This window comes from Arvicanthis niloticus, chromosome 10 (assembly GCF_011762505.2).
Source record: "Arvicanthis niloticus isolate mArvNil1 chromosome 10, mArvNil1.pat.X, whole genome shotgun sequence".
NCBI lineage: Eukaryota > Metazoa > Chordata > Mammalia > Rodentia > Muridae > Arvicanthis > Arvicanthis niloticus.
In genome coordinates, this window is record NC_047667.1 from 42,272,293 (window position 1) to 42,285,876 (window position 13,584).

The following is a 13,584-nucleotide window of genomic DNA, read 5'->3' on the forward strand; positions in this document are numbered from 1 at the left end:
GCCCCTCCAGTCTGAAATTCACTCTCTAGAAAGAATCATTTTCTGGGGCTGGAGAGACGACTTAGTGGTTTAGAGCACTGGCTGCTCTTCAGAGGACAGAGCTCAGCTTTCCAGCTCCCTCATGGACTCACAATGGCCTGGAACTCCAGTCCCACGGGATCTGACACCTTCTGGCTTTACAGACACGAAGCACACACAGGGTGCATAGACATGCTGCAGACAAAACACCTGTACACATTAAATACATGAATAAGTTAATAAATAAGTAAATATATATATATATATATATATATATATATATATATATATATATATATATATATTTAAAAATAACCATTTTCTGGGTATCGGAACACAAACTTTTGTTAAGAAATGATTTGCTATCCTGTCAGCTTTTCTCAAGGTTTATTGCAGAACATGCCTAGCATGCATGATTTCTTGGGTTAAATCCCCAGACCCATCAGGGAGAGAGGAGAGGAAAGAAAAGGAGGAAAGTGAATAGTGACTTGGACTTAGTTTGTGCCTTAATACTTTGGAGGTGAAGGCAGGAGGACCATGTGTTCAAGACCAACCTGGGCTACAAACTGTCTCAAGACAAACAGCAACATACATGTGTGTAAACACAGATAGATGTAGCTGACTCTGTACAACATACACGTGTGTAAACACAGATAGATGTAGCTGACTCTGTACAACATACACGTGTGTAAACACAGATAGATGTAGCTGACTCTGTATAGTTGAAATACAGTATGAACCACTTATGTCTGGTAGCCACATTTTAAAAAACAAGTGAATTTAATATACTTTATTTAACTTAATATACTCAAAAGATCATCATTTGAACATATAGCCAATGTAAAAATATTAGAGGTTAAAGTTTTTAAACTTGTTATACTAAAAACTAAATTTTCAGTGCAAGTGTGAAGTTTTTATTGAAAATAACTTAGCCATCATTTAAACTTCATAAAAATCGCAATTGAAAAGTAGATTTAGAAACCCAGTTTTTTTTCTGAGCATGCTTAAAACAATTTACCAGTAACTGAATTTATATTTTAGTTAATTAAAATAATATACTGACCTTGTTTGAAGTGGTCAACAACTACAACTGGTATGGCCACTATGTTGGACAGAAGCAAATTTTGATAATCTTTTTCAGTGGCTAGACGCTTATATATAGTGTCCATCTCAGTGGTCACTGTTAATCATCACAGTGGCCCTGTAGACACTATTGCAAAGGTATGGAAGAAATAGAAGTTCAACAAGCTGCCCAATTTAGCCAGTTATCTAAGAAGCATTACAAGACTCGAACTCAGTCCCATTGGAAAAATGCCTCTAGCTGTGCTTTGATCATTTCTGTCTGGTCTACTTTCAGAAGGCAGTCTCCTGATAAGCAAGGTACCTGTCCATAATACTGTAGGGTCTGGGTCTACTGTAAATTCTTTTCTCTTTATTTGGACACAGTCCTTATTTCTACTTTTATAAATGACACTGCAGATTTTTTTTTTACCCATCTGTTTTAGTTAATTTCTTTGAATAAATTGCCATTATTGAGGTCAAGGCAATGAATATTCTTAAATTGTTTGATACAAAACAACAAAATTCATTTTCAAAGAGTTTGTCCTGTTACCATCCCATGCATTATATAGTAGTTTATAAAACACTCTATTAACATACAATATAGAGAAAGTCACCAATCCTAAGCATTCAGTTTGATGAGTTTATTAATGAGGTAATAATCCATTAGAACAGCACCTAGAAGCATGAGCCTGACCAGGCTTACCCAGCACTTGAGGTGCCTGTTGGAGGTGTGTTCAAGTCATTACCTACCAGTACCATCAAACTTCAGACAGTGAGCAGACTCCACACATTCACCATTGTAGGCTCAGGTGCCACTTGTCTGATTTCATTATGGAAGTATAATGCTTATTGTTTTAGAATGACTGTTATAACACTGGCAAACTGAAAAGATATTGTTCTCTCACTAGTAATATATATTAAATAAATGTAGTTTCTGGACTGAATAAATGTTATCTTAAAGTACTTCAGTTGATAAGTAGGGAATTCTGCAGTCTAGGACATGCTATCTTGCTTTGAGGTTTCTAGAATTTGTATGTAGCAGAGGTTCTCAAGTTTCAGTATTAAGATTCCCAGAGAGACTTGTTTAAAATGTGCCATAAAGAGTGTTTGGCATAGGTCAGGATGGGGCCTAGAGAAGCACACTTTTAGTAACCTCTTGAATATCTGAGTCGGGTAAGTCACCATGTGAACTCCAAGGGAGCAGAGGACTAAACCATGTCACCTGCTGCTTTCTTGGTACATATTAGACACCAGTTCGTCTTTGTTGAATGAATGACCCGGTACTTTGAAAATTGAAGCCAGGTAGTTATTCAGAATTAACTACAGTAAGAAATGTAAAGTCATGGCACACCTGATCCAGCACTCACTTGTCATGGTTCTTGACACCTGGCTGGGTATGAGGGTGCACACCTTCAGTCCCAGTACAGGGGAGCAGAGGCAGGTAGATCTGTGATTTCAAGATTGGCCCTATCTACATAGTGAGTTCCATGCCAATCAGGGCTACAAAGTGAGACCTTGCTTTAAAACAGTAAAAGTTGAATACCTTAATATTTGCATCTATAAAAATAAAAATAAGTCTACTTACCAACAGAAAATTTCAAAGTATTGACTTTTTTCTTTTATAAAAAGAAACTATATTGCAATTACAACATACTTTCTTTAGTGTTTTCCATCACAGTTAAGAATTAACTCCATTATAGTAAGAATTAAAATGGCTCATGTTTAATGTAATTTTGCTTAAATAAATACATTATCTAATAATCTAATATAATATAGCCACTGATTTTTTTTCTTATATACATTTTTTTTGATAATATTTTAGAAATTCACTCTGGTAGACTTTGTCTGTCCTGTGATTGAATGCAGCTCAGAAAAACTGAACATGCAAGAGTTGTGCTTTAAGAAGAACAGGTTTTACATGTGTTTTAGAGGGTGCTGGTCCTTGAGCACAGACCTTTGGCTTTTACCCTCCCATTGTCATTTCATTCTGGGTCCAGATCCCCTCAGCCTGAGAACAGATGAAGGCAGCTCCTGTGGCTCAGCAAAGTGAGAAGAGCCTGGTTCTGGCTGCTCCTTGACTTTCTCTGTTTGGTTCAATGTAGTGCCATCTTTACCTGTTTTTAAGGGAAAGCCTTTCCTATTTCTTTTCTGTTTAAAACTGAAAATAAAAGCCAAAGAATGCTATTGTTTGCTTAAAAATAGCCAATAAATTGTGCATTCTGTCTGTATGGGGAATACTGGCCATACTTCCTTATGGCATATCTCACTTATTGTCTGTCTCCTCAGGACATGAAGGATCAGATGTCAGCGTCATCTGTGCAGGCACTGGCTGAAAGGACAAACAGACAGGTGAGATAATAGAGAGAATAAGTATCCATTAAAGAAGTCCCTGGCTGGACACTTGAACTGGAAATTGCTGACCATCCCTGGCTTATGTGATGGAGAACAAGACCTGTATACACTGGTGGAGGAGGGGTGGGATGTAGGCTAGGTATTGTGGAAGTCTTTCTTGGTTAGTTCCTGTTATTACTTGCTACTGTAACAAAATCCTGAGCTAATCATCTTATAGGGAAGAGAAAAGGAGTTTATTTTGGCTCAGGTTGGCAGGTTTCACTCCATGATTGGTTAGCCCCAAAGCTTCCGGGCATGTGGCAAGGCTTCGTGACAGCAGGACATAAAACTTAGCTCTGCTTTAAAAAAATCTTTTAATATGATGTATTTTGTTCATATTGTTTCCCCTCCCCAACTTTTCTCAGATTCCCCTCTCCTTACCCACCCATTTCATATTCTTTCTCTCCCATTTTTTTCCAAGTATACCTTTTTTAAAGAACTTTTTATCAATCATTTGTGAATTTCACATCATGCACCCCAATCCCAGTCATCTCCGTCCAATCCCTTCATAGCTTCCCTCTGCCCTTGCAACCTCCCCTGGAAAGAAAATTAAAAACAAACAAAAACAAACACACCCCTTCCCCAAATAGATATCTCATGTGGAAGCTGCAATTTGTCACAGTGTGTCACACAGTATACCCTTTTGTCCACATTTCTTTTCTTGCAAGTGTTCATTGCAATGAGTCTGATTCCAGGCTTCTGGCTTCTGCTACACTATCAATAGTAGATCCTCACTGGAACCCCTCTTGGGTAGCCTGTTGTTTCCCTGTCATGGAGATCCTGCAGCACTGGCCCCTTTCACGTGCTCCAGCAGTTCACAGATGATGTAGGTGTTGGGGTGGGCCAACTCAGAGCCCTGGACCTGGGCCTGGGAGGTGGGTGAGCCTTCCAGCTCTCCTGCACCCACACTCCCACAAACCACAACTGGCAAGGGGCAGGGCCAGCTTTCCCACTCTCAGATTTGGCCATCTGTGGCAACACAGGCCAAGATGTCACCATGGCCTCGGGTGTCGGGTGGCAGGTGGCAGAGCAGCCTACTCACATCAGGCTGCTTCTTTTCACCCTCAGTTCCCTTTCTCTCTGTAGTCTCAAAGCATTACACTTTTCCTTCTCTTCTGTCTTTCCACCACATACTTGCACGTCACAGTGGCTCCCACTTTGGGCAGGCTGCTGGGTGTCTTCCCTCCTTCTCTCTTAAAAAAAACAAAAACAAAAAAAGCTGAGCTGGAGAGATGGCTCAGACGTTAAGAGTGCACTGTGTGCTCTTCCAGAGGTTCTGAGTTCAATTCCCAGCAACCACATGGTGGCTCACAACCTCTGTAATGAGATCTGGTGCCCTCTTCTGGCCTGTGGGCATACACTCAGGCAGAATGCTATATGCTTTATACATAATGAATAAATAAATATTAAAAAAACAAAAAGCAAGCAGACACGAAACCATCTTATGTTGGTACACTACTCCTGAGCAAGTGGCTTGCCCTGGAGTGTGGCTCATAATGCCTAGTGTCACTCTTTTGAGTTAATTTTCATTCAGCCAGCATCATTCAGTGGTCAGTAGCTGTTTGGGGATGGGACTGTGTGTCCACTTCCTCTTCTCCATGCTGGGATTTTTGTCTGGTTTGAACCTGTGCAGGGCTTTTCCATGTTGTTGTAGACCCTGTGAGTTCGTATGAGCATCACCCCTGTTGTGTCTAGAGGATGCTGTTCCTTGGAGTCACCCACCATCTCTGGCTCTTACAGTGTTTCCACATTCGTGTGCACATACATCCCTGTGCTTTGAGTGGAGGAGTGTGACTCAGACATCCCAGTTAGAACTAAATGCTCCTAAGTCTTTGGGTCTACACATTGTCCAGTTGTGGGTCTCTGTGTTAGTTACCATCTACTGCAGAAGATACTTCTCCAGTGAGGGGTCATCAATGCATTGATCTATGCGTATTAGCTACACTTCTGAAAGATTCCACTTCCTCTCAGGAGTGCCACAGGCTAGGATTTACCACATGGCCTTTGGCAGACATTTAGACAAACCTTAGCTTCTAGCCAGCTTTTCTCAACTCTGCACCCACCCTCTAGTTCACCTGTTTCTGGCTGCTGGACCCTATAGCACCTCCTACTCTTCTTCTGGCACCACTGTGTTGTCAGGCGTCTGCTAAGGTTCTTAATTTCTTACTGTCTTTTTATGAGACTCCAGGCTCCTTGAAAATGGCATGGTTATGTTTGAATTTTAATGTAGCCAGGTGGTTGCATGGCTACAAACTCAAGGCCAGTCTGGGTCCACATGAAGTAAACTTAGCTCTGGCCTGGGATGTATAGTGAAACTCTAGCTCAAAACTAAACACATGAATGAAATTGTTTGAGGAATCTTTAACATGTTTCAAATTTATTTGTTTGTTTGTTTGTTTGAGACAGAGTCTTTCTACGTAGCCCTGGCAGTCCTGGAACTCTTTATGTAGATCAGGAACTCACAGAGATCCACCTGCCTCTGCTTCCCAAGTGCAAGGATTAAAGGTGTGGGCCACCACTGCTGACAGCACAGTTTTGGAGGAGGAGATTGTTTTTGCTTTGAGACAGGGTTTTGCTATTTGTGTAGCTATGTAGCCCAGGTTGTCCTGAAATAAAAATAAAAATCTTCCTGCCCTAGCTCTCTGAGTGCTGGGTGTACAGACATGAGCCATCATGCCTGGTTCTCTTTGTGAAGGAAGCTCTCTCGCTCGCTGGAGCTGGTTCTGCAGTCACAAGCTCTTGCTGCTCTTCCAGAGGATGGAGCCCCGGACCCTGCTGTCAGTGCTCTGTCAGGCTCACAGCCGCCTGTAACCCTAACTCTGGGGGTCCATTGCCTTCATTCAGATGCATGGACCCACATGCAGACACCACACACAACACATAATTAAAACTAATAAAATGGAAACTCCTTTCTAATTGTTAAAATATAATCCTTAAAGGATGGACTATCACCTAGAACTTAAACTTTGAATCTAAGTTCTGATTTGTGTGTCTTTCTTGTTTGCTTCGGTTTGTTTTGTTGTTTTCATTGTCTCCCTTTTTTTCCTTTTGGAGCTATAGCTAGGAAAAGCTGTCAGCCAGCCCAGCCCAGCCACCTTGACCCCTTCAGAGAAGCTAGCAAGTGGCTATGGTGGCCTTTACCTCATGGGCCTTTGGCATACACTTAAACAACCTCAGCCAGCCTGCCCTAACTCTGCTCTCCACTGCTCCCTCTCATCTTCCCCCAGCCATTCTCCTTAGGAGTAGCATCCATCTGTGAGACTCTACCTAGAGGTCTTGAATACACCTTCCTGGCATTCCTCAACCCATCTACCAGGCACCAACCTGCATGCCCATCTCAAAGCCTGGTCCAGGTTTGAGGGCCGTTTGACTCGGTCAGTAGTAGCTCCTGGTGTTTCTCCTGACTGGTTGTCCCTGCTCACACAGGCACTCCTAGGAGACAGCAGCAGCCAGAGCTGGAATGCTGGAGTGACAGAACGATATGGGCGCCATGATCGGGAGCTGCAGCTAGCCAACTCCCATTTCATCGAGGAACAGCAGGCACAGCAACAGGTACCTGACAACAACTGCCCAAGGCCAGGAGCTAGCAGGGAGGGGCCTCCCCTGACTCTTCAGCTAGCCACAGCTTATTACCTAACGACAAGCAGCTTAGACTGAGCTGCTGTTTGCTGGGTTGTCAGGTGTAGTAATGATTGTATACACCATTTAAAATCTTGAGAGCGTAGTGTCCGAAAGAGCCACTTGATCAGATCTGGGGAACAGCAGAGCTGACATCTAAACCACCAACGAGGCCGAGGACCTGGGCAGGCGTTGGTTTTGCTGCTGTTGTTCTGAGATGGGTTCTTGCTGTGTAGTGGTGGTTGGTTGGCTGGCCTCCCACTCATGGAGATTTGCCTGCTTCTGCCTTCTGCATGCTGCAGCCACCCCAGCTAAGGTCAAGGATTTTTAGAAAGAAAGCATTCCTTCTTCCCCAATTTTTTATTTGTACATTTAGGCTTTTGTTTATTTTAACAAACACATTTTCAGAAACATTAAGTTCTTGTTTTGTCCATTGAAAGTCGTTAATTTGTTTCATTCTACATAAAAACAGTTGTTTTGATAAAGGTTGAGGCATTAAAGGAAAATGAACTTAATTGTCTCCATATTTTTGCATTTATTTATTTATTTATTTATTATGGTTTTATTGAGCCAGAGTCATGCTGTGTAGTCCAGGCTGGCCTCATAATCATTCTGCCCCAGCTTCTGTGTCTTGAGATTGTAGGGCCGAGCCACCCCGCCCACGCCAGCTTGTGTTGCTGCTTTACCAATAGCTCTGCTAGTAACAGTGACATTGTGGATCAGGATATGAGAATCAGCTGGCTATTGAAACTTTGGTTCCTAAATACTGTGTTTTATGCTTATATGTAGGCTTTGTGTTCCTCTGTTCTTTTTATATTTTCATGTTGGCCTAACTAGTTGTTTGCTCTCAAAATGTTACAATGAAGCAAGTTTTTAATAGAGAATAAGGGAACCACAGCACAATTGAAAGTATGTCTTTGTCAGCCAACAGTTGTCTTTGAGGTAACTTACTGTCCTTGAAGAAGAAAAGGACTCTATGCAGTCCTCCCACATCCAGAGATCTGCTAGGCTGTCTTTCACTGACACTGTGACAGTCTGTTGTGGACGGAGACCTTGATCTTGGCAGTGGGCTTCCTCTTCCTACCCAACCCCTGTTGTGGTGGTCATATGCTTATGTGCTTTTGGCCATTGTGTGTTCCCTTATTGGACCTCAGCCAAGCAGAGTAAGTCTCTCTTGGTGGTTTCAAGCCCCACTGACTGTTCACAAGTTGGATCAGCAGGGGATAGCAGTAGCTTGACAATCCAGGCTTTGGAGCAGTGTGTTCTCAGAGGCAATGGTCTGCTGCTTTGATTTCTGGGCTTTGCTTTTGAATGTGAATTGTCCCAAGCTGGCAAAGAAACTAGCAGCTGCGGAGTGCTGGGCTTGGAACCAGGTAAGACGGATTTTAATTGCTTATTTCCGTTTCTCTGGCACCAGTTGATTGTGGAACAGCAGGATGAGCAGTTGGAGCTGGTCTCTGGCAGCATCGGGGTGCTGAAGAACATGTCCCAGCGCATCGGAGGGGAGCTGGAGGAACAGGCAGTGTGAGTAGTGAGATGCCCTTATCTGCAGTGACGCTGATTGAGACCCTGAAAGCCTAGCAGTGAATTACACGGCTACTCAAGAGAAAAGCTACTTAATGTATGGTTACAGTTTTTACTTTGTTGCACAGAGTAAAGAAGCAACAAAGAAGCAGTCTCCCCCAAAGAAACAGTCTACCAGATAAAATTCACAACTGTGGTTACTTTAAAAACCCTTTAAAAGACACACTAAGTTCTCTGAGCATATTCTTGAGGCATAGCTAGGGAATGGGAAGCAGATAGAGCTGTGCCCTCTAGAGACAGTGTCCTGAAGAGGAGGGCAGGCATGCGGGTGGTGTTAGGACTCCCAGCTGTCATCCATCCCAGTACCCTACTACACTAACATAAATCATATCTTATAAAAGAACATTCAAATTTGATTGTAATTAGCAAAAACAATCTTCCCTCTCAAAACAAAGGAATAAAAAAACCAAAACATGGGCTAGAGAAATGGCTCAGTGGTTAAGATCACTGGCTGTTCTTCCAGAGGTCCTGAGTTTAATTCCCAGCAACCACATGGTGGCTCACAACCATCTGTAATGGGATCTGACATCCTCTTCTGGTGTGTCTGAAGACAGCTACAGTGTACTCACATATATAAAATAAATAAATAAATCTTTTTTAAAAAGCAAAACAACTTCTTAAAATTGTTTTTGCTGAAGAACCTTTTACACTCTAAAGTATGGCATGCATAGACGGCTTTCTTGAGTGCTGCTCTGTAATGTGCCATTCTACTTTTCCCCTGGTGAGTGGGGGTGTCTACCTGGATGTTCAGACTACCCCAGTCTTAATGCTCACTGTTCTGTATGTTCATTATCAGTTCTTCCTGGGCACCTGTACTGCACCAGGCTGTCTGGGGGGCCTGGGAATATAGGAGTGAGCAGAACAGTCTCTACCTGCCATTCAGAATGCTTGCTGCTTCCCAGGCACAGCACACATTGTACACATGAGGGGAAATAGTCCCATGGTGGCAGTGGGGAGAGAGCCACTGTCACTGCAGCAGGCCAGTTCAGCCGACTGGAGAGCCCTGTCTTTTCCAAGAAAGAGGGTCAGCTGAAACCTGTGGGATATTCAGGAGAGAGGGAGCTGAGAGAGAGAGAGCCAGTGACTGCAGAGATGTGTGTGTAGCAGTGTGTGCAGGAGGGAGGAAACACCTGGGGAGATTCAGAGGGGCAAGTGCGCACACACAGAACAAGGTTTCCGGTGTCTGCCATGGGGAGAGGGGGAGTGGAAGTCCTGAGAGGGGAGTCAGAGGACAACAGGTGTGGCCTGTCAGTGTGATGAGGAGATGGGACTTTACTTTTCAGTATGGAGGAAAGGCAGGGAGGTAGTGTTTGGCGTGATGACATGAGCAGGTGCTGGTTTTTAGATGATGTACCAGAGTGGAACCAGGTGGCTATGCCAGGTGAGGATCTAGAGTAACAGGAACCCAAACACAGGGGGAGTTTCTATTTAAAATGGAAGGGCTTCAGCTACTTTGTTGGTAAGGCAACTTGAAAAGAAAGGCAACCTGAGATTCAACTAGTTAAAGATGCTGAAATGATGATCTGTATTTCCATTCCCTTTAAAGTCAGCACAGCAACAACAGAAATGTTTTTGCAAAGATATAAACCTCTGGAGAACATACAGCAGGAAACATGAGTTATACCAGTTGAGATTATGGAAGGCAGGCAGGTGATGGACTCAATAGGCCAAAGAAAGCTGACCCCTGAGCCAGAGGAGAGCAACCATGAAGCAGTGTGACTCCCTCCACAGATCTCTCTACTGTGGCTAGCCTGCACTTAGATGGCTTAATGTTAATATTGAACACTGATCTAACCAAATTGTGATACAGCTGTGTATGTCAGAGAAGTGGGAAGGGTGGCAGGGGTGGGAATCACATGGTCTAGGGCTAAATCTTAATGTGACAGTTTTACACCCTCATGTCCGAGGACAAAAGTCCACATCATAAGATACAAGCATCCTACTCCAGAAAAGGAGAAAGGACCAGAAGAAGCTGAAGTGATAGGAACACATAGGTAACAGAAGAGAACTGTGGTTTACCATAATATACCTGCTGGACTGTTTGCTCTTTAAACTAGGTGTTTATCCATCTGGTAAAAATAAAAGGGAAGAAATACGGGCCTTGAACTGATCTGTCTAGGAGGATAGCCACCAGCCTAAGGCGGCTGCTGAGCATATGGGGTGTGGCCAGATGAACTAACATGGGCTGAGAGCAGAAAGGGAGTGCTGGAGTCTGCAGCAAAGGGGTGGGATTTATTAATCATCTTTATATCTCACGCTGAAGGGATATTTCAGGTATTGTAGCCTACATAAAATATAGCTGGGAATGGATTTCAGAGGCCACTTGGTGTAGCACTTGCCTAGCATACAGTCCCCAACACTGCATTAGCCAGGTGTGGGGTCGGAAGGTCAGGATCATCCTTTTAAGTTCAAGGCCAGCCTGGGCTGCATTCGAGATCCTGGCTCAAATTTTAAAACCTTTTAAAAAGCACAGTGGCCAAAAAATACTAAGTGTCATTTGTGACCTGCATGTCTCTCTGTTGGGCAGACCTGGTGTGGCTGTGCTTGGCTAAGGATTGATTGGCATGCCTGTTTTATTGTTAGTAAGAAAAGTTCCACCCCGCACACACAAGTAGCCCTTGTTTTCCAGGGCTTGGCCTGGTGATGCCTGCCAGCTATAGGACCAAAGTGCTGCCAGGATCTGAGATGAACTAAACATGTTGTAATTTGAAAACTCAGGGATAGAACAAAGACTTAGTTACTTAGTTGTCAGTGTGGTGTGTGACAGTTAACTTAATGAGGATTTAGTAGTTCCAGATACTGAGGGACTGTCATGTGTCCTTTGTGAGCTCACACCCAGAGCAATGGTTTATAGCTGCCAGTGACACTGTCAAAGGAAATAAGGTCTTTGTGGGGAGGCTGTAAGTACTAATTGGTGGATTAATTTTGGCCTCAAACTGATCATGTACTAGTCCGAAGCTGCAGTCTGGAATGTACAGTAATTCATGAAGTAAAGGTTGCTAGAATACAAATACAATATTGAGTGCTGTCTCCAGCAGCATGCTGGGTAGCAGGTAACAGAGGCCTCCCAAGCTGATTCTCCAGTTCTCCTTGGAGAAACACTGCTTTTCAGCAGTGATGATTTGTCACACACACACACATACACACACACACACAGAAAGAGAGAGAGGGAGAGAGAGAGAGACAGACAAACAGACAGACAGCATCCCCACCCTACCCCATACATCATTAGGGATGTCAAGCCTCTGGCTTTTACCTTATAATAAGGCTGAGTGCTTTAAATGAGAGTCTGTCTAATTTAAAGTATACTCCTTAATTCATATTGACATCAAGTACTTTTGTGTATTATGAGCTTCTCTCAGGCCCCCTTGGTTTGGCATAGTCACCTGTTTAACAGGTATCAAGAGTCTTAGAGAGTTGTGTAGGATACCTTGTTCAAAGTAGCAAGTGACAAAGCCTGGCTCTCTGGCACTTTGCATATTCAGAGGCACACTGCCTAGTTAGCAGTTCTCAAGTCTACAAATCCAAGTGTTTAATTTGCAGCAGACTTGTGTGATGGGAAAGCCTCAGCTAACCCAACTGGAGCTGTGATTCTTCATGGGTTCTCGTGCAGACATACAAGCACACTTGATAATGGGAACTACCCTGGGCCCTGCTAAGGTTGCTGACTAATCTGTAGCATATGAAACATTTTTTAAAAGCATATATTTCCCAAATTTATTAAAAAAACAAAAACAAAAACAAATCAAAACGTAAGTCATTCCAAGGATTTGAGGTAGTAAAGTGGACCCTGAGTCCCGAGGATGCTTTTTATCTTCATTGAGATGGAGGCCCAGGCCTTACTGACTACATGTCAAATATAAGGTTCTGCTTACTACGTGCTTTCTCCTTTTCTCTAGCATGCTGGATGATTTCTCTCACGAGTTGGAGAGCACTCAGTCTCGACTGGACAATGTGATGAAGAAACTTGCAAAAGTGTCTCACATGACCAGTGGTATGTATGTGTGACTCTGTCTGTGACCTTCTCTTGCCTCTGGCTTATTTGTCTGTGCTACTTTCCTGTCAGAAAATGGAATAGTAGTGTGTAGCTATAGCCTGTGCCTGTGGACCACACGCCGGGAGAGCCTTACCTGACCATGTTGTTGAATGTTCTCCCAGATGAGAAGCTTCCCCGAAATCACAGACCCCCTTTTTTTCTATTTTCTTGCCACATTAGAGAACTTAACATTTTTCTTCTGGTATTTTTATTTTAGCACAGGTGCATGCATGCACACTTTCCGTGGCACATGTGTTTGTGGCAGCAGGCCCTTTTGCTCACCACCCTAGGGAGCTTACTTAAAGTTGCAATTGCTATAAACAGTTAATGAATTCTGTGAACTATCTTCCTTTTACCATTGGAAAAATAGCTACTTCTTCAGACTGTGGTGGTCTTATAAAGTGCTGTCCTAGCAATTGTGTGCAGGGTGGGGATGAAGAAGGACATTGTCAGGTCAGCTACCATATTTGAAGATGTTTTCTAATCTACATTTTTTTGACTACTACAAATTGCCTCCCCTGACAGACAGGAAATGATATATTTCAAGTCAAAACCCAGTATTTCCTCTTTATCTGGAGGCTGTTGCCTGGTGAAAGGAAGACCTGAGATACTTCTTGAGATAATTTGAGTGCTTTGGGCCATAGGATGTCCCCCTCATAAAAGACCCTCCCCATTCCCTGCCTCCTCATTCCCCTGGTGGTTTCTGGATGTCAGGTGCATGCGACAGGAAGGATTGAAACACATGACTCTTCAGCATGTGCCTCCTAGCTCAGTTTCACAGCAGTGTCTGCCCGGCACTTCTTACCTGAAACACTGAGAGTTGTGTATAGAGCTCAATGGGAGAGTCTTTAGTACTTAACCAGCAGGGGTGAGGC

The 13,584-nt window shown here is 43.3% G+C and overlaps 1 protein-coding gene across 2 annotated transcripts in view; it reads left to right on the plus strand.

Moving 5' to 3' along the window:
• Positions 1-13,584, plus strand: part of Stx6 (syntaxin 6) — a 60,235-nt gene that overhangs the window by 36,811 nt on the left and 9,840 nt on the right. For both annotated transcript variants that reach the window (XM_076941361.1, XM_034512987.1), the window contains exons 4-7: positions 3,367-3,429; positions 6,898-7,023; positions 8,507-8,613; positions 12,573-12,667. In XM_076941361.1, the coding sequence (XP_076797476.1) occupies positions 3,367-3,429; positions 6,898-7,023; positions 8,507-8,613; positions 12,573-12,667 (391 nt within the window). The remainder of the gene's footprint in view (positions 1-3,366; positions 3,430-6,897; positions 7,024-8,506; positions 8,614-12,572; positions 12,668-13,584) is intronic.